General features: G+C 24.3%; 10 protein-coding genes across 10 annotated transcripts; 2 read left to right on the top strand and 8 right to left on the bottom strand.

Moving 5' to 3' along the window:
- Window positions 1–236: 236 nt before the first annotated feature.
- On the top strand, window positions 237–2,228 carry DICPUDRAFT_150633 (uncharacterized protein; the record flags this gene model as incomplete). The annotated part of the gene is made up of 1 exon (XM_003286600.1): window positions 237–2,228. One exon carries the CDS (start codon window positions 237–239, stop codon window positions 2,226–2,228), a length of 1,992 nt encoding a protein of 663 aa, XP_003286648.1.
- A 65-nt stretch (window positions 2,229–2,293) lies between these two features.
- Window positions 2,294–5,026, bottom strand: DICPUDRAFT_150632 (uncharacterized protein; the record flags this gene model as incomplete). Its single annotated transcript, XM_003286587.1, has 3 exons — window positions 2,294–2,689; window positions 2,763–4,787; window positions 4,922–5,026. 3 exons carry the CDS (start codon window positions 5,024–5,026, stop codon window positions 2,294–2,296), a joined length of 2,526 nt encoding a protein of 841 aa, XP_003286635.1.
- A 1,498-nt stretch (window positions 5,027–6,524) lies between these two features.
- Window positions 6,525–7,343, top strand: DICPUDRAFT_77514 (uncharacterized protein; the record flags this gene model as incomplete). The annotated part of the gene is made up of 1 exon (XM_003286599.1): window positions 6,525–7,343. One exon carries the CDS (start codon window positions 6,525–6,527, stop codon window positions 7,341–7,343), a length of 819 nt encoding a protein of 272 aa, XP_003286647.1.
- Window positions 7,344–7,494: 151 nt separating this feature from the next.
- DICPUDRAFT_77513 (uncharacterized protein) lies at window positions 7,495–12,212 on the bottom strand (the record flags this gene model as incomplete). The annotated part of the gene is made up of 3 exons (XM_003286586.1): window positions 7,495–7,995; window positions 8,066–11,347; window positions 11,493–12,212. The coding sequence occupies 3 exons, from the start codon at window positions 12,210–12,212 to the stop codon at window positions 7,495–7,497; spliced, it is 4,503 nt and encodes a 1,500-aa protein (XP_003286634.1).
- A 665-nt stretch (window positions 12,213–12,877) lies between these two features.
- On the bottom strand, window positions 12,878–14,140 carry DICPUDRAFT_150629 (uncharacterized protein; the record flags this gene model as incomplete). Its single annotated transcript, XM_003286585.1, has 3 exons — window positions 12,878–12,910; window positions 13,161–13,549; window positions 14,122–14,140. The coding sequence occupies 3 exons, from the start codon at window positions 14,138–14,140 to the stop codon at window positions 12,878–12,880; spliced, it is 441 nt and encodes a 146-aa protein (XP_003286633.1).
- A 221-nt stretch (window positions 14,141–14,361) lies between these two features.
- Window positions 14,362–16,599, bottom strand: DICPUDRAFT_54379 (uncharacterized protein). The gene has a single exon (XM_003286584.1). The coding sequence runs from the start codon at window positions 16,407–16,409 to the stop codon at window positions 14,400–14,402; it is 2,010 nt and encodes a 669-aa protein (XP_003286632.1). The 5' UTR covers window positions 16,410–16,599; the 3' UTR covers window positions 14,362–14,399.
- Window positions 16,600–17,112: 513 nt separating this feature from the next.
- DICPUDRAFT_77511 (uncharacterized protein) lies at window positions 17,113–17,842 on the bottom strand (the record flags this gene model as incomplete). Its single annotated transcript, XM_003286583.1, has 3 exons — window positions 17,113–17,322; window positions 17,488–17,643; window positions 17,807–17,842. The coding sequence occupies 3 exons, from the start codon at window positions 17,840–17,842 to the stop codon at window positions 17,113–17,115; spliced, it is 402 nt and encodes a 133-aa protein (XP_003286631.1).
- Window positions 17,843–18,275: 433 nt separating this feature from the next.
- DICPUDRAFT_97449 (uncharacterized protein) lies at window positions 18,276–21,613 on the bottom strand (the record flags this gene model as incomplete). Its single annotated transcript, XM_003286582.1, has 9 exons — window positions 18,276–18,882; window positions 18,966–19,425; window positions 19,493–19,737; window positions 19,803–19,928; window positions 19,990–20,171; window positions 20,232–20,405; window positions 20,487–20,800; window positions 20,871–21,222; window positions 21,295–21,613. The coding sequence occupies 9 exons, from the start codon at window positions 21,611–21,613 to the stop codon at window positions 18,313–18,315; spliced, it is 2,742 nt and encodes a 913-aa protein (XP_003286630.1). The 3' UTR covers window positions 18,276–18,312.
- A 711-nt stretch (window positions 21,614–22,324) lies between these two features.
- DICPUDRAFT_31241 (uncharacterized protein) lies at window positions 22,325–23,396 on the bottom strand (the record flags this gene model as incomplete). The annotated part of the gene is made up of 4 exons (XM_003286581.1): window positions 22,325–22,587; window positions 22,665–22,880; window positions 22,950–23,118; window positions 23,187–23,396. The coding sequence occupies 4 exons, from the start codon at window positions 23,394–23,396 to the stop codon at window positions 22,325–22,327; spliced, it is 858 nt and encodes a 285-aa protein (XP_003286629.1).
- A 705-nt stretch (window positions 23,397–24,101) lies between these two features.
- Window positions 24,102–24,566, bottom strand: DICPUDRAFT_31231 (uncharacterized protein; the record flags this gene model as incomplete). Its single annotated transcript, XM_003286580.1, has 1 exon — window positions 24,102–24,566. One exon carries the CDS (start codon window positions 24,564–24,566, stop codon window positions 24,102–24,104), a length of 465 nt encoding a protein of 154 aa, XP_003286628.1.
- Window positions 24,567–24,731: the final 165 nt, after the last annotated feature.

Genomic DNA, 24,731 nt, shown 5'->3' with positions numbered 1-24,731 from the left:
CTATTTAAAATAAATATATTCCATGAAAATTTTTTTTAAAAAAAATAAGAAAAAATTTAAAACCCTTTTTTTTTTTTTTTTTCATTTTAATTTGATACATATCAATATTAGATAAACAGATAAAATAAAATAAAATAAAGTAAAATAAAATAAAATAAAGTAAAATAAAACAAGATAAAATAAAATAAAATAAAATAAAATAAAATAAAATAAAATAAAATATATAAATATATAAAATGTTTTTATTAAATTATTTTAAAAAACCAACAAATGATGATATAAATAATAATAATAATAATAATAATAACAATAATAATTTTTTTAATTTTTATAATACAAAAGAAATTGAAAATGATGATTCTGAAGGCGAAGAAGAAATATTTATAAATAATGTTACTTTACCAAATTATGTTTTAATTAAAATATTAAATTATTTATTGTTTAGTAATTTTGGTGAAGTTATAAAATTGCAATATGAAAGTGATTTTCAAGGAACTTTTAACAACTTTTTAAAATTGGGATTGGTTTCAAAGGGATGGGAAAAATCTGTAATGCCAAATTTAAATTACCAGTATATCAAATTAAAAAGTAGTGTAGATTGTATAACTTTAAATAGATGGATCACCAAGGGTATTTATCAAACTCCATTGATAGGGATTAAAAATATAGATATAGAATTTCCAAATGTGGTATCAAGGGAGTCAAGTAAAGAGTATTCAAGCTTTAAAAAAATAAAAAATGACTACGATTTTGATAAAATTCGTTTTTCATATTCAATGGCCTTAACTGAGGCTTCAGAAATTCAAGATTATTTAACTGAATTTATAACAATCCACAACATCAAAGAGTTAGAGTTTTCTGCTTTACCATCAATCAAAAATCCATTGGGTGTATCCTTATTGCCAATGATCAAGTTTTCAGAATTAGGAGATTGTAGAAATCTTTGTCATATTTCATTAAAGAATCAATTATTATCTTGCGAAAAAGTATTGTTTCTAATAGAGCTTTTCCCACAGCTTATAAGTCTAGATTTAACAAATAATAGAATTGGTATCGACTATACAGAGGTTTTCCACCAAAGCTTATCAAATGCCAATGGTTTACAGTCTCTTAAATTGGGATCAAATGCTTTAAAAAATAATATCGACTATATATTACCTATATTAGAAGACTCGTGTTTTTTAAAGCTCTTGGATATTAGTGAAAACTATATAGATGAGGGTTCATCAAATGTAATTTCAGATTTTATCTCAAATAATAAGACCATTGAATCAATTAATTTATCAAAAAATTCATTTAATCAATTATCAATTAATCAAATAATGATGTCATTAGCTTCAAATAAAAATTTAAAAGAAATTCATATAGCAGATTTAAAGTGTTTCAGCCCAACCCTATTAAATGAATACATCGAATCTACATCCTCTTTAAACTCATTGGTTATCAGTAATAATAATTTAGATTTCCCACATGCATTTTTTACATCATTAAAAAAGAATCAATCTATAAAGTCTTTAAATCTCAATTACTGCAGCTTAAAACCATCAGATTATCAGTCCCTATCAGACTATTTAAACAGCGATCAATGTAACTTGGTTAAACTCTCTCTATTAAGGGTATTCCCAGATAGTATACCAACAGAGCTCCTTTTTAGTCAAATATCAAATATCAACGAATTAGATATATCAGTCAATTATATGGACGAAAAAGATTGCAAACACTTTGGAAAATTTTTAGAAACAAACTCATCAATTACAAAACTATGGTTAAAAAGAAATAAAATTGGTAAAAATGTTAAATATATTTTCAATTCTTTGGTTGAAAATAAAACATTAACTCATTTGAATCTATCAGGAAATATTATAGATTTGGTAGAAATCAATTTAGATTTTATTTCAAAAAACAATACCCTAATTTCAATAGACTTATCCCAAAATACAATTTTAAATACAGAACTTCTTAATTTATTTCAGAAATTACAATCAAGTAGTTCAATTACACATATAAATATTTCAAATAACAAGCACGATGGAGATATTGTATTCAATTCAAAAAAAAGAACTCCAAAGTTACAAGAAATAAGATGTTCAGGATTTATGAGGAATGTACATTCTATTAAAAATATGGCAAGGACTATAATTTATGAAGATGACTTTGCCTTTCAATACACTACCTATGTAGATGTAGAGATTAGAGCTAAATTTACAAAAAAAAGAGCTGCAATGTAAAAAATAAAATAAAATAATTTTTGTATTAGTCATTTAAAACCTTTAGTTTTTATTTTTTATTTGTTTTATTCATCAAAATCTACATTTTTATTCATAACACGAATAAAACCTTGGTTAGTGTGGGTGGTTACCCCAGTAAAGCCTGCATTTTTGTTAAAATTAACCTTCCTAATACTTTGTTTCGCATTTGGATAGACAATACTTTCTTGAGCTTTTAATTGAAAGATTGGTTGTGAATAGTTCATGTGTTTTTGTGGAGGAACTTCTTTCATTTTTTCAATACCATTAAGAAATACTAATTTTTCTTTACCATCCTGAATTAATTCCAGTTTTTCCAATTTAACCATCGTGCATCTCTTATATTTATACTTTCTTCTATCGGAATAAATTAATGAGCAAACCAAATAACCATCAACTGAACCAGATAAACAATATTTTAAATCCTCCGAGACATCAAAATCCTAAATAGTAATTAAAAAAAAAAAAAGTTAATAAATTAAACTTAGCATCTTGACCTATATGAAAATTACTTACCGAGGCTTCAAATTCGGTAATTGGAATGGTTGAGGAATGAAAGGAATTGAGACTAAAAAATCTAACACCTAAACCTTCTAAAAACAAAATACATGGGATGGTAGAGTTTGGCCATTTCACTCCAGTTGTTGAAGTAAAATCTTTAAATGTTTCTTTAATTGGATACTTTTCTCTTTTGTCACAAAAGATAATAGTTCTCATAGTATTTACAACAAAGAGATTCTTATCTAAAGGACAAAAAGCCACACTATAAATTTCGATATTAAAGTTTTTATGATAAATTGGATTGATAAACTTATTTCTATTATTATTATTATTGTTATTATTTAATTTATTTTGTTCTTGAATAAAATTTAAATCGAAAATTTGAACTAAACCATTTGTGCAACCTACTATTAACCATGGTGAACTTGAATCATAACAATATGACCAACTTAAACAAGTACCAAAATAATCACTTTCTTCTTTTGATATTGAAAAAAATTCATTATTATATTTTTGATTATTTGTATTTAAAATTTGGTCGAAAATTGGTTCTATTTTAATAACATTTGATAAAAGAGATTTTGAATTGTTTGCCTCAAATCTTTCTTGTACTAAATCTGGATGTGGAATTGGCCAAACTTTAATAGTCCCATCTCCAAGTACTGCGGCAATGATACCAAGTCTAATACATTTAATTTCATCAGAGTTTTCTTCTTTTCTTTCATAGTAACCCCCATGTGGTATCCATTTTAAATCCCATACACAATTACCCTCGTGTGCAATCGAGAATACTAATTTGGGTAGTTCGAAACCATCATTATTGATTTGATATTCGTAAATTTGAATTATATTTCTGCCAGTATATGTTTTTCTTCTTTTATGAGTAGAGACCAAATCTTTGTGGGCTGATACTGCTAAATATTGATTTTTAGTTTTAAAACTGTCATCTAATGGACACCAATCCATACTATAAATATTTCCACCACAAAAAGTAGTTATATCAATTTGACTTTCTTTAGATGGATTTGATAAAGATTCGAAACGATTTAAATCATAAGATTTCTCCTTGTCATTTGAAAACATGAACTCCATAGATTTATTTTCAGTTGGTAAATATGAATCTGATTCTTTTTTTGGAACAAATTGAAACTCTGCCTCAAGGTAATCTTCGAGATGAATACATTCACTTTTCTTTTTGAAGTTGGAGTTATAAAGACAACCTTCTGATGGTGATATATCAGGTTCATAGTAAGGACGCTTTTTTGGTTCGTTAGGATCACTAGGTTCTTTGATTTTTTTTGGTGTTTGTGGTTTTGGTGTTTTTGGTGTTTTTGGTGTTTTTGGAGTTTTTGGAGTTTTTGGAGTTTTTGGGGTTTTTGGAGTTTTTGGTGCTGCTTTTTTTCTTGGTGGTTTTTCTGGTCTTGTTATTGATGTTGGTATTCTTGCTGGTGTCCCTGTTGGTGGTGTTGTTGTGGTTGTTGTTGTTGTTGTTGTTTCTGTAGTTTTTGTTTCTGTTGTTGCTGTTGCTATTTTTCCTTTTGTGTTTGTGGCTTTCTTTGGAGTTTGTTTATTTTTTTTCTTCTTTTTATCGTCATCCGAACTATTTTCCTCCATTGAGGTTTCACCTTCATCTCCAGATTCATCATCGACATAATCTTCATCAGAGGACTTATCGCTTTCATCTTCTTCGTCACTAGAAACCATCTTCTCTCTTGCTATATTTTTTGCATTTCTTCGTGGTGTTGCTCTTTCAATTGGTTTTTTTGCAGATGTTTTTTTTGCAAACCTATTTGGTTTCTCTTTTATATCGTTTTTATCATCTTCTATTTCCATACTATCTTGTTGTAATTTGAATTTATCTAAAAGGCAATTACTTTCATTATTTTCAATATCTTCCATTTTATCATCATCTTTGATTTCCGATTTCTTTGCTGATTTAATTGGTGTTGATTTTCTTCCTCTTGTTCCTTTTTTTTTTATTGAATCATTTTCATCATCTATAGTGTCTAAATTATTTGTATTATCAGTGTTATTATTATTCTATATCGGGGCTATTATTATTATCATTATCATTTATATCTGATCTTTTTGCGTCTCACTCTTTTTTTTTTATTTGGGGAAGGGATTTCGTTATTTTCTGGTTCTTCATTGTTGTTGGTTTCATCTTTATTGACTTTTGAAAAAAATGATGTTATTAATGAATTTCCTGAATCGGCATTTCTTTTTGATGAAGAGCTTGTAGGTTTGGTTGGGGTTTTTGTTTTTGAAACCCGAGGCATTAAAAATATTATGTATTATATATAAAAAATGTTTTTTTTTTTTTTTTTTAAACTATTTACAAAAAAATAAATTATGAATATATTATTTTTTAAAAAAAAGAGGGTGAAAATTGCAATATTTTTTAAAATTAATTTTTTTTTTTTTTTTTTTTTTAATTATTTTTTTTTTTATAAATTTTTCAAAATTAATCAATTAATATATATTTATTATTTCATAAGCCATAAATATTTTAGTTTCAAATTAAAAATCATTATGATTTCAATAAAAAAAATTAATAGAAATTTAAAATAATTCAAGGAAGAATTTGGCTTTTCAAAAATGATTCTTTATATTTTTCATAAAAAAAAAAAAAAAATAAAAAAAAAAAAAAAAACAATTATAAAAGCATCCAATTATTTAATACTATTTTTTGAGAATAGTTAATCTTAGTAGTGGGATTGTTATCAATCTTAATCATTTAAAATAAATAATTTAAATAAACCCACATTCATTCTTTACATATATAGAATGAAAATTAAAATTACCATGAACTAAATTTTTTTTTTATAAAATTATTTCAGTTTAGATTGTTTTTTTTTAAATTTTTAAAATAAATTTTTGTAATATGACAAATCAATACTAATAATAATAAAAAATACCTCAATTTTTGAGGTTATTGGTGATCAATTGTGATATAAAAAAAAGTTAAAAATAAAAAAAAACTTTTCTGGGTGTTTTTGATTTTGATTTTTTTTTACAATTTTAACCCCAATTAATTAAGTTGTTTAAAAAATATTTCAAAAAATAACCATAATATTACATTGATAGGTTATTTTTTAAAAAATTAGACTTTATAATCATTTTCAAATGGTTTATTTTTTTTTTCTTTAAAATGGTTTTTAAAAAATTTCAGCAGAGATTTGAATAAACTCGAGTTGATTTATAAAGAGATTTGATAAGAGAAGTTTTAATGTGAGCTTTTTTTTTTTTAAAAGAGATTATAAAGATGATAAACTTTGAAATGTGTTGATTCATCTTTAAAAAAAATAATAAAGATCTATAATTGGTTTATTTATTTTTTATAATAACCAATTATCTATGGATTATATTTTTATAGTTTATTTTTTTGCCTATTATATAAAAAACCTCTAAATTTTTTTAATGATTTTTGATTATTACAACTTCATTGAATACTTTAAAATAAATTTTTATTTTCTATTTAAACAAAAAAAAAAAATAAAATAAAATTTTCTCATTATTATTATTAGTATCTAAATATAACTTTTTCTAATATTAGTATTTTATATTTTAAAAATTTGTAAAATAACATTTTTTTTTTTTTTTTTTTTTTTTTTTAATTCCTTAAAAATATAATTAATTCTTTAAAAATTTTTTTTATTTTTTTTTTAAAAAACCTAAAAAAACAAAACAAATTTATTGGTTTTTATTTAAATTTTAAAATCCTTTTTATCCTTTTAAAAAAACCTTTATATTTTCCATTTATCCAATAATTTAAAAATGAATAAGTTTCAACCTATTTTCCCAAATAACAATTTAACCAAATCAATAAACTATACTTCAAGTGTAGTCAAAGTAAATCCAACTCTTTATAATGGCGATAATAATAAATTACAAAATATTTTAAGAGAACTAAAAAAAAGAGAATTTCAAAAGAAAATAAGAAAAAATATCAATACAATTCAAAATAATAAAAATAACTGTAATAACAATAATATGAATCCAAATAATACTAATAGTTATAATAATAATAACAATAATAACAATAATATTAATAAAAATGAAATTAATGATAATGAAAATAATAACAATAAAAACCCTATTAATGTTGATTATGTAGTTCCAAAATATAGCAATTATTTTTTAAATAATAGCAATTATATAAATGGATATAACAATATTAACAATAACTATATAAAATATACTTTTTTAAATAATGTAAATAATGTAAATAATGTAAATAATGTAAATTCTAATTCAAATGACATCCCCTCAGATATATCAAACAGCCAAATAGCCATAAACCCAAATGAAATTAAAAAAAAAGTTAAAAAGACCTCAAATAAATCAATATCTTATACCTTTATAAATAAATCTTTACCACCCTTGCCCAAAAAGAAAATAAATAATGAAGATTGTGGTGATAGTGTAGTTCCAACATTATTTAAATCATACAAGGATATTAAACCAACCAACGAAATTGTTTATTTAGTTCCAAAATACTCGTCTTGTCGTCTACCATCTCTTGAACAAATACAATCAAATAGTAATTGTTCATCTTTAGACCTTCCACCAATAACAAGAAATATATTTGAATAAATGAAATAAATAAAATTAATCCTATAAATAAACAGACAGAAAGAAAAACTTTGATATAGAAGTTTTTTCTATTTTTTAAAAAAAAAAAAAAAACTAAGATTTGTTTTTTATTAAAAATAAATTAATTAATAAAATTAATAAATTTATATAACTAACTATTATTATTATTATTATTTAAACTATTTATAATTTGTTGGTTTTTTAAATTTGGTAATGGAAGTACTGATTGGGTTTGTCTTCTTGGTTCTAATAGCAAAGATTTATCAAACATTTCATCATCATTTAGAATTGGTCTTGATAAAATTCTATCTCTAAGAGCAGTATTTGATGGCATTGGATATGGGTTTGAACGATAGAATTTAAGATTTTTAATAATTAAATGAATGGTTCTAAGCTTTTCGAAATTAATCAATTGAGTAGATTTGTATTGTTCTTCATTCTCTTCAAAACTTATAGGGGTGATATCTGGATTTGATATAAAGTTTGGGTTTGAATCCTCTGCAAATAATAAATCCTTAGTATATAAACCTAGATATGGAATTAATGGTGGAGATGATGCATGTAAAATTTCTCTATAGTTTTTATGATTTGATTCTGGTGAAAATATTTTTTGTAATTCCTCAAACTGGCCTAAAGATTTTTTAGAAATTTTCTAAAATTTTAAAAAAAAGTTAATAAAATTAGAAATAAATTAAGTGCAATATAAAAATAAATATACATACATCCCAAGTTAAATAGAGTCTTTTAATTGAATAATGGTAGATACCTTGAGTACAAGCATAAGCACAATGGAAATTTTTTAAATTTTTTAATATTGTAGCAATATCTATAAACTTTTCGATTACTAATGCACGCTGAGCAGGAGTTGTACAATTTAAAATTTCTGAACCAACCCAAGAACTCCATCTATTAAATAGTTGTACCATTGCTTGAAAGTTTTGTGATAGATCAGCTCTAACGAATTTCTTTTTTAACAATTCAAAAATTGATATCATTCTAAAAGCTTTTTCGTCTATTAAGGTAATTTGGATTGCTATTTGGGTGGTATCCATATCGAAAATATTAAACTTCTTTGATTCTTGATTGATATTAGATTGTAATCTAGAAGCACCTAAAATAAAATTTTGTAGTTGACGTTGTACTTGAACAGAGTCTGAACTGAATGCCATTGGATTTGGTGGTATATTTGCGGATGATGGTGTAGTTGGTGGTGTTGAAGCCTGTGATGAAGAAACTGATGATGCAGATGAAAAATTATTATAATAATTATTCATTGACATTGTCGATACTGATGTTGGTGTTGTTGAAAAACTACTGTTATAGCCGCCGCCATTGAAATTTAATATACGTTTATAAAAGTCATTAAAAAATTGAAAATATTTAAACTCTTCTACTGGTAATGCACTTCCTGCTGATGGACCATCAAAATACTTTTCAGTAAAATCTTGGATCAACTCTAGCGATGTTGAGCATTCGTCCAAATCGCTCCAAAACATTGGTTTGAATTCGATCAGTGATCTAATTAAAAATAGTGTTCTTTCACGAATTTTCATTCTAAATTCAGAAAATTGGGTTTTAGAATGCAAAAATTCGCGATGTTTCTCTTGGCCATAGATATTAATTAGCGCTCGAATATAATTGTCTGTTGATAAGAAGTAGTCGTGATGGCAGAGATTAACAATTTCTAAGAATGTTTCATCTTTGTAATAGAGATCCAATAGCTTCAATAAAATTTGATTTACTGTTGCATGCTTTACAATTTGATTACCCTTTTTAACCATATAGCTTGAAAAATCTTTTTCGGTATTATCAAAAATCCTATTGAAGTTTTTAATAATAAATAATGTGGTTTTTAATGCATTGTCATAAACAACAATACTAGCATTATCATTAATTTTGAATAAAATTGGTCCAAAAATATTTGCGACTTTGTGTTGAATAATATCCAATTTCTCTTGATAGATAATATCATTTGGATTCATATCGGCTGGTAAAGTTTCATTAACTTCAATTTGAATTAGTTTGATTAAATGTGTTAAAAGTGATTTTAACACAGTCCAGTGGATTTGAGGTTGTGAGAAAATGATTGATCTAATTAATGAAATTTTATACCCCTCATCATTTTCTTCTGTTATTCCTTTTACAATATCATTTAGTAATAAATCTGGTAGAATATTATTTGGTAAAACTTTGAAGAAATAAATTAAAAGTTCACCCAATAAATTGGCCTCTACTAAATCACCCAAATTTTTATATGCATCTTCTTTACCCCTTGTAACCAATTTAATTAATGAATTTATTGTGATTTTTTTGATTGTGCTACTACTACTATTATTAATTAAATTATTTTGATTATCATTATCATCAACTATATTTGATTCACTATTATTAATACTGGTGATGTTGTTATTACTACTGCTAATATTAAGTTCTTCCATATTAAACATTGTATTACTACTATTCTTTAAACTTGTGTTACTATTTAAATTTTCATTTACTGCCATGATATCATCATAATCTTCATCTTCGAGTAATTGTATATCATTATTACTATCACCATTGTTATGATTTTTACTTGATTTATGTAGATATATAAACTCGATAGATTCTTTTGTTGACTCTAAATGATTGATGAGATGATGTAAAAATATTGGATATGGAGAGTCATCAAGCAGTCTCATTGATTCTAATGGTATACCAAATACATCCTCTTTAAAACAATAGTGTTGGACATCCCCTCTTGCATTTCTAGTGATTAACATCTTATTGATTTTTTCTAATGAATCTTTATGGCTATGATTTAAAGTAGTTGGATGTGGTGATGTTGATGGTTGATCTATATTAGCTTTATTTTTATTTTTGAATGATTTAAAAACCAAAGTGGTATTTGATCTTTCTCTTGGTGAAATAATTGGTTGCTCGTCAAATGTATCGCTATTAATAAAACCACCAGGACTATTATTGGCACTACTGTTGTTACTATTGCTATTACTATATTCAAATCTTGGTGAGACTATAGGTGGTGATGATTGATTACTTGTGCTATCCTTTGAGCTAAATAATGATATTAATATATTTTGGCCAAAAGCAATCGATCTATGAGTTTCACTTCTTGATTTGGTTGGTTTAGTGGTTTGGGAACCATTTACCAATTGTTTTGGTGGTGATTGAGAGTAAGCTGGGGTTAGAGATGGTGAGCTTGGGGATGATGTTGGGGCACTATTATTATTATCCAATGACTCTTGATCATCTTCAGCAGCTAATATAATTTTTGAATCTTTATCTTTTACTGGAGATAATAAATAATTTAAATTATTGCTCTTTGTGTTTCCTTTTTTATTTCCCTTATTATAAAAAGATGGTAGCGAACCACTTCTACTTCTTGTTTCAAGTTTTAATTTGGAATCTTGAATTAAAATTGATTTTGTTGGTGTGGAATTTAAAGTTGGGGTAGTTGGTGATGAACTAGACGATATAGCTGAGCCATTAATAAACGATGGTGATAGTGGTGATGAAGATAATGGTGATAGCGGTGGTAAATTAGGTGATGCCATACTACTTGGAGATGTGGAAATACTACCAATATTGCTATTACTATTATTATTACTACTATTACTATTATAGTCTTGAGGTATTATTGAGAGTGGTGTATTTGGTGCAGTTACAGAGTTTCCACTACCACTATTGCTATATTTACTATTTATTATAATTGGATGGTTAGTTTCTTTAAGTATTGATTTTGTTGGTGATTGAACTGACACTGAAAAGAATCTATTCCTTTTCTTTTCAAAACTATTACTTGGGTGGATTTTCTTAGGCTGTGACTGTATTGGGTTCTGAAGAGATAGTTTATGTTGATCACTTAATGATTTGAATGCTGTTTCTGTACTTTCAAACATTCCAAATATATATTTCTTGTAGGTTGTTGTAATTTCAATTGAATTTCCTAAAATAACTGATGAAACCCTTTTAATTGATAAAACATCTTTAAAATCTGAATATTTCTATAAAAAAATAAAAAAATAAAATTAATATTGGTTTTATGTATGAAATATTTTTTTTGCATATTTTGTGTATTTTTATGAAAAACTATTTTGAGCGCTGCAAATCCAATGTAAAGATTCATTTATAAATTATTTTTGCACTTACCTTTATTTCTTTATTAAAAATTAAACTATAGAAACAAAAATAATTTGTTGTAATATATAATTTTCCTGCTTTTGAAATTTTTCTACGATAGGCACATGGATGCTCTGATACTATAATTTCAGATTCAGATAAATCAAATATTTCTAAAATATTAATTGAAAATTTATCTTTATATGATACCGCTGGCTCTTCATTATTCTTATCTAAACTATTATTACTATTGCTATTATTATTACTATTATGGAACACATTTTTAACTTTACTTATTAAAGTTTGTTTTCTTGGGTTAATTGACAATGGCGGGAAATTTTTACTATTTGATTGCTTTCTAACAAAATCTGATTGGGATTTCTCATCATATCCATTATCGCTAGTTGTGTTTGGGAATGATGAAAATGATGTCGAAGATCTAATACTTTTATTATTGGTTTCTGTAGTGGTCGTTGGTGTAATAATGGGTATTATATTTTTTTCAGTTTCATCGATATAAAATGTTGGAGGTGGCACCTGAATCTTTAAGGACGTTGGGGATAATGGTTTTGCTCTTTGTGAACTCGCATATTTCCATGGTGATGATGATGTTGCTCCATCCTCTTCGAAATTACGATTATTATTATTATTATTATTTATTAAAATCGGTGTTGAATTATTAGTATTTATTGAGTTTTCTTCAACGTTAATATCCATATTATTACTATTATTACTATCTGTATTATTCATTTTGACTTTATCTTTTTTTTAAAATAATAATGAATAAAAAAATAAGAAAATATTGGGTGAATAAAAAATTTTAAAAATAAAAAGAAATAAAATTACAATAAATAGCTTTAAATATATTTATATAATAAAAATACAAAATGAAACAATAATTATATATTATTATAAATAAATAAAAAAAATTTTATTTTAAAATAATGTGGTTAAAAATAAAACTATTAAACACACACACACACACACATACAAGTTTTAAATAATTAACTTTAAATGATTTGGTGTGTGTGATTGGGTGTGGATGTTTACTTGGGGGTAAAAGCGTTAAAGAAAAAAAAAAAAAAAAAAGTTTTTTTGAAAAAAATAAATTAATTTTTTTTTTATTTTTTTATTTTTTTTAAATAAAAAATCTTTTTTTTTTTATTTGTTTTTTTAATTTTATTATAATAATCTTCTTGAGGCAATGATTACAACACAACAAATTTTTTAAAAGGGTATAGAATTTTCTATTTTAAATGAAAATTAGTATGTTGATATAATTCCTTTTTTTAAATTCGAATTTAAATAATTATTTACCTTTTCGAAATTTTATATATATCTATTGTTTAACCCACACTTTTATAAAATTAAATTAAATATATCTCAAAAAAAAAAAAAAAAAAAAAATATTTATTTTAACAATATTGATACTTAAATATCATGAAGAGCTATTTTTAATAAAAAGGAAAACAGTAAAAATAAACATATTATTTATAAAAAAAAAAATTTATTATATTTTATTTAAATTTAATGTTTCAGTATCCTAATACTGAAAATATTAAAATCATTTGATGTTCCAATGTATTTGCCTGGCCAGGGAAAATGTATTTCTTTCATCAAAATGATTGAACTATGATATTGTATATTGTATGTTTCTATAAATTTTATTTTTTTTTTTTTTTTTTTTTTTTTATTAACTAAAAGCTTTAGGGTTGATGATGCTGCTGCTGATGATGATGATGAATGCTGATGATGATGAGGACCAAGATGAATGCTGATGATGATGATGAATGCTGCCGATGATGATGATGATGACCAAGATGAATACTGATGATGATGGTGATGATGGTGATGATGAGGACCAAGATGAATGCTGATGATGATGAATGCTGATGATGCTGATGATGATGATGATGATGAGTGCTGCTGATGATGATGATGACCAAGATGAATACTGATGATGGTGATGATGATGATGATGAGGACCAAGATGAATGCTGATGATGATGCTGATGCTGATGATGATAATGATGAAGTGGCAAACAATGATGATGATAATGATGATGATGATGATGAGGGGGCACTACCTGTAGTGGTGATTGATGGTGTGATGAAGCCCAAATATTATTGTTTTGATGTTTTTAGTGTTGTTTTTGAACAAAGTAAGGTGTTCCATAATAGCTTTGATAATAGGTATGTCTTACTTCATCTATTAGTTCTACTCTACCACTATCTACTTTTCCACCACTGATGGCATTAAAAGAGTCATTACTATTATTTACTGCATCTATTAAATCTTTTCCTTTCCTTTCAAAACAAAAATATGTAAGAAAGGTTTTAATCTACCGCCGAATGATATATTATTATGATTAAAAAGATTAAAAACTAAAAAAAAAAGTGTGTAAAAATAAAAAATAATAAAATTAGTATTTATTTTTATCACATATTATATATATATAATTACCTGTTTGTTTGTTCGCTTGGCTATTATAAAAAATAAAATAATGTATATTGATAAAACAAAAATGAAAATGAAAATGAAAATGAAAATGAAAAAAAAAAAAAAAATTTCCCCCACACATCACAAAAAAAAAAAAAAAAAAAATTTTAATAAAAAAAAGAAAAAAATAAAATTTAATTAAAAAAAAATGAAATTTACCACACTCACGAAATTTCATTTTTAATTATTCATATAATATTTTTTAATTAAAAAAAATAAATAAATCAAAAATTAAAAAAAAAAAAAAAAAAAAAGAATGGAGGGAAAATTTCAAATAAAATAATTGATTGTTTTTATGTATAATAACAAGACCAAAATAGAACGTCTATATTCCACCATTATTAAAAATAATAAATAAATAAATTAGAACATATGAAGAAGTAGAACTGTTCAATAACTCTGTGGTTTATTAAATCTATTTATCTTTTTATTTAAGTTTAAGCTAAATTAATTGTTTTTAAGAAAGCTGATTCCTTTGGAGCTTCGCCTAAGAAAGATCTGATTGTGACGTTTGAATCTTGAGAACCACCAACAGCTAAAACAAGATCACGAAGTTTTTTACCAAGCTCTTTATTCATAACACCTTTCTCTTGGAACTTTTCAAAGATTGAAGCAGAGAAGACTTCTGAAAACATGTATGAGTAATATTGAGCATCGTAACCACCCATAACATGTTCAAAGGAAGCACCTGGATGGGTACCTTTTTGGTTTGGATTTAAAAAGATATTGGTTTGGATTTGACGGAAGAGATCAGCGGTATTGACAAAGTTTTCTGGGTTACTACCATGGATAGTATTATCAAAAGTAGAGTATTGTAATTGACGAAGATAGAAGAGGGCAATATTGAGGTTCTTTGAAGCAACCATACGATCAACTAAATCACCTGGTAATTTCTTTGAGTTATCTTTATAGTGACCTGATAATTTATTTACGAGGATATCTTTATCCCAGCACCAATTTTCAAATAATTGTGATGGACATTCAACAAAATCTCTTTCAACTGATGTACCACTGAACATTGAATATGAAACTTTAGTTGACATATTATGCATAACATGGCCAAATTCGTGGAAAGCAGTAACAACTTCATCGTGAGTTAAAAGTGATGGAGCAGTGGCTGTTGGCTTAGTAAAGTTACAAACCATACTTGCAACTGGAACTTGTCCTTCATTTCCTCTTCTAAAACCTTCAATAAGTGGCCATACAGCAGCATGAGTGTATTTGCCATCTCTTGGGAAAAGATCTAAATAAAAATAGCCCATAAATCTGCCATCGGTTGAATCGGAAACAGAGTACATTTTAACATCCTCGTGCCATGATTCAATTGGTTTTTCTTCGGTGAATTTGACTGAAAGTAAATCTTGGTAGATATCAAAAATACCTTTGAAAACAACATCCATTGGGAAATACTCTTTGACAAGGTTGTTATCGACCTGATAATCCTTGACCAACATTAAATTGCTATAATAAACATAGTCATATGAGTAAAAGTTACCGTCATGCTCCAAACCTTTTTCTAAGTAGTCTTGTTTCTTTAATTCCTTTAATTTTTCGAATTCGATTCTACCATGTGGTTGTAAAAGGTCTACCATTCTTTTGGTAAAGGCTTGAATGTTTTCATTTGTTTGGACCATTAAATAGTGTGACTTGAATGAAGCCCAATCTTTGTAACCTAAAATTTGTGCAGCTTTATAACGAAGTTGCATTGTTTTTTCTAAGATTGGGGTGTTTTCTTTCATACATTTACTGGCATTGGCAAACTCTGCAGCCTTTCTAGTTTCTGGGACTGAGCAATATTTAATTACTGGTTGAATCTCTGGATATTTGAGTGAAACGAAATAATTACCTTCTTTACTTTCGTCCTTTTCAAGTGATTCTACAATATCTTTTGGAACTCCTTTTAATTGGTCTGGACTAAAGGATAATTTGGTTTTATCTTCGGATAAATTCTTGCTAAATTGAATACAGAGATCAGAGATTTCGGTCTTGATAGCTTTTAATTCGTCTCTCTTTTCTTTTGGTAATTGTAAACCATTCTTTTCGAAACCTTCAAGAGTCTTTTTTACATATCTTTTTTGTTCTTCTGTAAGTGATGAATCTTTAAAGTCGTTATTTTGTTGGCAACATTGGACGTAGGCTTGATAAAGATCTTCTCTCATGGAATTTTCGATGGAATGTTTTGATAGCACAGATTCGACTTCGTTTGAGATATCTCTAATTTCTTTATCGACATTAACACTGGATGGGAAAGTAAGGGCTGAGTATTTAATACTATAGGCAACGTTTAATCTTTCAGTAGCATCGAATGTATTTTCAAAAGTTTTCTTTTCTTTTGGAATATCAATGATTGTTTGTAAACCTTGATCATAAGTTTTGATGAGTTCATCTGATAATTTTGTAAACTCTTCTTTTGATTTTGGAAAAAATAATTTATTGGTTGTATCCATTTTAAAATATTTATTATTATTTAATGTTGTTGTAAAATATTTATATTGAATATTATTATTGTTATTATTATTATTATTTATATTACAATTATAAAGTTGATTATTTAATAATTTATTGTTTGTTTTATTATTACAAAAAGTATTACTTTTAAAATTAATACTGTGTGTATTTTGAAAAAAAGTTTTACTGTTGATGTGTGTGGTGTAAAAATTTTTTTTTAATAAATTTGGTTTAATTGAACCTGCAATTTTCAACATTTTTTAAAAAAGAAAGTAATTAAAAAAATTAAAAAAAAAATTAAAAAAAAATAATTTTAAAAAAAAATTAAAAAAAATGTCAACTAAAAAAATAAAAAAAAAAAAAATAAAACAAATAAATAAATAAACAAATTTATGCATATTTATGATTTTGAAGGTAATTAATTTAAAACTATTGCTTTATAATAAAACAAAGCATTTATAGCTCCAACTTTTTTTATCGATGAAGACTTTTTATCTTTTATTTATTTTTTTTATTTTTTTTTTTGATTTACATATTTTTAAAAAGATAAATAAAAAATAAAAAATTATTTTTACAAACATGGGTATATACATTTTTAGTTGTGATGGTTTTGCGTGGTTTGGACAAAACCAAAAAAAAAAAAAAAACTTTTAAAAAAATTTTTTTTTTTTTTTTTAAAAAAAATATTAACTATTCTTGATACTATTGTTTTTTTTCCATATTTGCCAGCTCCTGGTCTCTATTACTATTACTATTACTATTTCCAACATTGCCGCCACTTTCTTCATCATCAAGCTCTTTAGTACATTTATCACACTCGCAATCGTAATCGCTGCTATCGCTATCTTCGCTACTTTCTTCTGTCAATTCTTGTCCTGTGAGTTTTTTTTTATTTTTTTTAAAACAGTGATTCTATTATTATATAAACAGATATAACACATTAGTTTTAAAAAAACATACTAAAAATAAAAAATAAAAATAAAAAATAAAATATCTTTTTAAATCAAAAAAATAAAAAAAAATAAAAAACAAAAAAAAAAAATAAAAATAATAAAAATAATAATACGAGCATCTTACCCTATTTTCTATATTTTCTACAGATTTAACTATTTCCTTACTTAGTCTACCCGCTTTTTTTGTATCTTCTATATCCTGAGCTTTATTTGTTGTGTTCCTTTTTCTCTTTTGTTTTTTCTCGGCAATTTTCGATATAGTCTTTGTACATAAAATAATCTAATTTTGATTTGATTAGTATATTTCCCTTTTTTATCATATTTTTTTATATTTTTTTTTTTTTCAAATATTTTATTTTTGGAAAATTTATGTGTGTGGTATGTGTGGTGTTTTTCATATTTTTATTTTTTTTTTGTTGATTTTGTGTGTGTTTTATAATTACTTTTTTGATCTGTTTGATATCCTCATCATTGTCCATCTCCTCTGTGAGTCTCTCCTTAGTTCAGAGAACATTAAAAATAAAAAATAAAAAAAATAAAAAAATAAAAATAAAAATAAAAAAAGAAAATAATAAAAAAAAAAAAATTTAAAAAAAAAAATTAAAAAAAATATTTTTTTAAATCTTTTAGTAATTACTAAAATTTTTTATATCTTTTTTTTTTTTTTTTTAAAAAAAAAAAATCTTTTCTTTTTTTTTTTTGTAAAATTTTCCCACCCATCATCGTTGTCCTCTTTGTCCACTCACTAGTTTAAGTGGAGTGTTTAAAATTTAGAAGAAAAATAATTAATTTTAATTTTATTGTAAAATCAATAAAAAATTTTTTTAAAAGAAATGGTTTTAGAAATCATAAATTTCCATAATTTAATCAAATTTAAAATAAAATCAAAAGAGAATAGTTAAATAAAAAATTAGTTTGATACAATAAAAATTAATCTTAAAATTTTTATTTAAATTTGGTTTTGGGTTGGTGGTGATATTTCGGAAAGTTTATCAAAACTAACCTCAGTTTCTTTAGAAATAATATTGTTATTATTGTCGTTATTATTATTATTTTCCATGATACCATCTTGGGTTATATTATTTAAAGTTGTTGTTATTTGAGGTGGTGATAAAATAGTTGGTTGTTGTTGTTGTTGTTGTTGTTGTTGTTGTTGTTGTTGTTGTTGTTGTTGTTGTTGTTGTTGGTTTGGTGATTTTTGAGGAATAAAATTGTTTGAATCAATTGAGCTTGGATTGTTTATAGTTGAAACGTCAACAGTTGGGAATAAAGTAATGTTTTTTGAATTGAAGTCACCAGAGTAATTATATACTATTGCCCAAACGTATGGTGTTATAAATTCATAGCTATTAGGTTCTTCTTCATATTTAAATCTAAGTTTACTCTCTTGGTCAGGTGATGGTATTGGTAATGATTTTGCTTTGCTTTCAATAAATGAAAGAATTGACTCTGCTGTGGTTTCTTGTTGCGATTGGCTGTGTGTAAAGTATTTTAATTCATTTGAAAAATATTGAAGTATCTATTTTAATGAAATTTGATTTAGATTAGAATGCTGGTTTTTTTTTTTCATTATTTATTATATATGTATAAATGATACATTACATTAAAAATATTTGTTGATATAGATGACAAGTTTTCTTCATTTACAAATACAGGGAAATATTCAAGTTGGTGAAGTAATGAGTAAATTAAATTTGGGTTCGAATATGCTCTATAGGTTAAAGTATTGTTAATAATTTGAAGAACAATATACAAAAATTCGGAATGAGTCGTTAATTCTTCTGAATGTAATTCCTGCATGTTTAATTCGGGTGAGTTTAAAAATGAACTATTATTCATAAAGCTATTGTTAGTATTGTTATGATTTTCGAGATTTTTAAGTTGTTGTAGATGACTACTATCTAATGATACCATTTCATTGGTATTTATATTATTTATATTATCATCAGATGTGATTGATGTTGACGACATTGATTTAGTTAATTCATTTGTACTATTATTATCATTATTATTATTATTAGGTGGTGAATTTTCAAATGAGTTGCTTGTAATCATTTTTTTCCTAAATAGGTTTAAAAAAATATTAATTATTTTTCGATAGTTAACTACTTATAATTTTGAATAATTACAATTTAATATATCTTCTGCTAAGTATTTCTAAAAGTTTGACTAAACGATTTGCGACATAGGGATGAATATGTGAAATATTTGATGATAAATTTGCTAAAATAGCTAAACAATTGGTATGTAAATGCGCATCACGGACTTTGGATAAATTTAGCATAATTGATTTAATTAATACTACCATTAAAATCCCACCCAAAGAAACATCAATTAAAAGTCTTTCTTTATACCATAAAACCTGATGAACAATCTAAAAAAAAAAAATTAATCATTACTATTTAATTGTAATATTAGATTTCATATAAATCAACTTACAAGTGAATGCACATTTTGATTAAATAACGGATCTTGGGATAAAATTAAGATTATAATTAAAATCATATAAACTTGTTGTGGTTTATCTTCAAATGAACTATACAAAATTTGAATCATTGGTAAAATCTAATTAAAATTGTTAGTGTAAAGGTTTATTTACTATGATTTTATTTAAAATTTTACTTACTAAACTATCTAAATCAGTTCTTGATTGTACATATCTAAAAAAGAAAGTGTTTTCTTGTAAAAGATAATAAAGTAACAAAATATTTTTATCAGAGGATGGGGATTTTATAATATTTTCATATAAATTCTGCATTGATATTCTAATTTGAAATATATTCGGATTTGGGTTTAAATCAATTGAAACTAAAAATGGAATTAATAATTTTTTTTTTTTTTTCAATAAATTTTTAATAAAATACTTACAATCTTTATCTTGAACTAGTGATAATATATTTCTAAATGGATTTCCTTTTGGGTAATTATATTGAACCAATACCAATAAATTTAATAGTGAGAGTTCAGTCATTGAATTTCCAATGCTATTGTTTTGTGGGAAAAAATATTTATATGCATTTAATGGTAATAATAATAAATAAGCTACAATAAAATAAAAACCATATTAGTTTTTGTTGAAAATATAATAATAAAATTTGATTCTGTACTAATAATAATATTTACATGCTGCATTTCCAATAGAATCTAAAAAGCTATTTGAGGTTGTTGGTGGTTGTTTATTTTGAATAATATTATTTAAAAGATTATTCATGAAACTAAAAAATATTGGTGAGTTTGAATTTGAAGAGACTGTGTCCATTAATAAATTTAAAAAAATATTTGTTTTGGGTTCTAATAAATTATAAAAGCTTGCATCGATTGTATATGTTTCTGTAAGAAAATCCTCTTGTATACTTGGTAATGGTAAATACATTTCGGTTGAAAATAAAATTAATAAAAATCTTAACAACACATCATGCAAATCGTATGAACAATCCCTAAATTTAAAATAAAAGTGTTATTTATATTGATTAATGTAAACAAGAATAGTCAGGTATGAGATATTACCTTATTTCGTTTGATAAAAAGCCTATAATTGAAAATATTAAATCGAATGGTATTGTTTTATATGATTTATCAACTCCAAGAAATTGCTGTATAATATCTACATGATCCATATTTTCTATTATATATTTTGTAAAAGTTTGTAAAAGAATTGTATAATTAACTAAAAACTGTTGATGAGCAAACAATTGAATCTCTACTGATTGATCCATTTGTAATTGTTGTTTATTTTCTCTATTTATACTATCCTGAATTGACTTTGATATTGTGATTAATTGTTGATTAAATAGATTTAATTTGTTTATAAAGTGGGACAGTATTTTATTAAAGTTTTTGGTTTTTAAATTATTTTTTACTAAAATTTAAAAAAAGTATTAGTATAAATTTATTTATATTAAATTATTTTTTTTTCGCAATAAATAATTACCTAGCTGCTTTGATAGGTCATTTAATACATTATTTATATAGGTGTGGTTTGAATCTTCTGAAAAATTTAAACTGAATAACAAAGATTCCATAAATGAGTCTAAATCTTCGGGTAACTGATTATCTGAAACCAATAGTTTAAAGTTATCGCTTAAAGCATTTTGATAAAGACCCATGTTTGCTATGGCTGTATCTGTAGCTAAAAGTAAACTACTTATTCCATTGCCATTGTTGCTATTATTATTTATACTATTTATATTATTATTTTGATTGTTGTTGTTTTCATTGGGAATATCACCTGTTGAATAGTTTGCACCCATTTATTAAATATACATATATACGATTATATAAATTATTTTCTTGTATTGTGGTGAACCTGGTCGGGTGTGATGATTTAAAAAAAAAAAAAAAAAAAAAAAAAAAAGAAAATGGATATAATTTTCTTTATTTTCTATTTCTATTTTATTATGGTATTTTATTAATTAATATAATTTAATTGTAAACTTTTATAATATATTGTATTATTTTTTCATTTAATGCAAATAAAATATAAAAATATAAAAAAAAATTAAAAAAAATGAAAAAAAAAAAATTTAAAAAAATTTAAAAAAATTAAAAAAAAAATTAAAAGATAATTAATTTTTTAAAAATACCTAAAGAAAAATATTTAAATTTTATAATAATATAAATATAATAATATCACCTTTGGTAAATAATGAAATAAATTGAAGGGATGTAGGAATGAAGAAACGAATAAACAAAGAAACAAAGAAATGAAAAAAGAAAAAAGAGAACTTCAAATTAATTTTTACACTCTAAATAAAAAAAATTTAAATAGAGCACCAAAAACAAGTACAATTATTTATAAAATGAAAACAATAAACTATTTTTTTAAAAAAAAATTATACTATTTGAATTTATCTTTTTTTTTTTTTTATTTCTTTAGAAATAATAATAATTTTCTAAAAATTAAATAGGAAAAACAGAGATAGAGGGAGAGAGTTTATTTTTAAATTATATAAAAATTTACTTTATGCATTATTTATTGGGAAAGATTTCTTTTTAACGCTATCATACACTGGGGCCATTTCATTAATAATTTCTAATAATAAAACTGGTGATTCTTTAATTACATCGATAAATTCTTTATCTTCAATTAGTCTTTTGACATTAGCTAAAGCAAATTCCATTGATGATTTTTTAAGTTGTTTACAATTGTAAATATCTGATTTTAACAAAAACAATGCTATATTATTAAAATCAATTTCTGAAACCAACATCATTTCGCAAACACCTTTAAGAAATAGAAAACACTTGTTAGAAATTTTATATTTCAATAAATATAAAATGGATACCATTTAAATTACTTACTTTTTAAAGAATCTAAAAGATATTCATCGGCAATAACAATTAGCTGTAGTATCATATCGATATTATCCTCTTTTAAAGAATCTGAATAAATATATTCAATCATTTTCCTAAATACTCCTGGTTCATAATTTACAATCTCTATTTCTTTTTGTTGGCTTTCTTTCATTTCTGTTTGAAACATAGCTTGGAATTTTTGGCACCTAGATGATAATATATCTTAAAAGAAAACGATTAGAAATGAATAAAATATAATAATGTTTACAAAATTTTAATTTTTATAATTACTTTTGTGTGCTTTTATTTCTGAGCCATCCAAGAGCTTAAAACTAATATCGCTATAAATTGGGTTATGAAATAATGATGCTATATTCTTTTCAAAAAGTGTTGGGTTCTTTGGTTTAGTTTTTAAAAGTTTCTTTCTTACGATTATGGTCTCATCTGAATTTAAATCAATCTAAAAAAAGAAAAAATATTAGTAAATATATAAATATAATAGCATACAATTATAAAATTAATAATTACATCATTTGGACATTGTTCTGGGTCGACAACATCGTGATATATAAAAATAAGTGAACTTTCTTCAATATTAAATCTATGTGAAATATGTGAAAATAATTTTTTAAAAAGTGTATATCTTTTCATTAAAAAAGGTGGGAGAGTAGTACCAGGTGGTAATTGTAAACCAATAGGGGTGATATATATTGTTATATTATCCGCTGATGCAACCATTGTTGGAATATTATTTTGTGCCATATTATTATTATTACTCGAAGCATTAGTATTATTGTTAGTTGCAGTTGTAATGGTTGTATTAACAGTGTTTGATGATTGTGCTGGAGTATTATTGGGTGATGTATTTGGAGAATTTCCATTACTATTGCTATTATTATTTATACCATTATTTAATAATTGAGATATTAAACCATTTGCAGCATTTGTGCTATTTGATAGTATCGTTGGAACATTTGGTGATCTTGGAGGTACAATATTACCACTATTATTACCACTATTACTCATATTGCTGCTATTAAAATTCATTTTCTCTATATGTATGAAAATGAATTTTATTTCTTTTAAATTATATTAAAAATATTAATTGAAGTAAAAAAAAAAAAAAATTAAAAATAAAAAAAATAAAAAATTAAAAAAACAAAAAAAAAAAAAAATTAAAAATTATTTTTATTTTAAATTAATTAAAATTGGAAAAAAAAAAAATTTAAAAGAATTTCCATATTTATTTCTTATAAAAATAAAACTTATTTGGATTATAGAATCTTACCTTATAAAATAAAATTACCAAATTTAAATTTTATGATCATTTAAAAGAAAAAAATTTTATTAAAATAAAATTAATGTTTAGATTATATTAAAATTTAATTAAATTAAATTTATTTTTTAAGTTAAAAAAAAAAAGAGGGAAATTTAAAAATTGTTTTAGTTAACTAAAACATTTTTAACGTAAAGGTGAGCAGCAGAGTTACCTCTGTTGATGTAACCGAATGAATATTTTCCATGAGCAGCAATATCAACATATGATGGGAGATCAATGACAGTGATACCATTTGAAACAAAGATTTTATCAACACCCCAGATTTGGTTACTGTTAAGATTTACATCAGTGGCAATGATGATGTCTTTGATATTTCTATTGGTTCTATTGATGATATCAACTTGAACTTGGACAGATGGTTGATTTCCGTTATTATCGGCCCATCTATTAAAAATGGTTTGAACAATTTGAACTTCAGGGCAATCATAAACACATTTGAAAACACCATGGTCACAAACACATGATTGGAATGGTTGGCAAACATTTCTTGGACCACATTGGAATGGACTGGTGGCTGAAGCAAAGGAAACTGCTAATAATGCAACTAAAATGGTAACTAAAAATTTCATTTTTTTTAAATTCTACTATTAAAATTAAAGAAATCTATTTATTATATATTTTATTTAATTTGTTTTTGAATATATTAAATAATTAATTTAAAAATCAATTTATACTTTTTTTTTTATTATTAAAAATAAAATTTTTAACTTTTATTTATAAAATTTAAATACATA

Source organism: Dictyostelium purpureum (assembly GCF_000190715.1).
Source record: "Dictyostelium purpureum unplaced genomic scaffold DICPUscaffold_75, whole genome shotgun sequence".
Lineage (NCBI taxonomy): Eukaryota > Evosea > Eumycetozoa > Dictyosteliales > Dictyosteliaceae > Dictyostelium > Dictyostelium purpureum.
The sequence above is the reverse complement of the archived record's forward strand: the minus strand, read 5'-3'. Positions and strand labels throughout refer to the sequence as shown.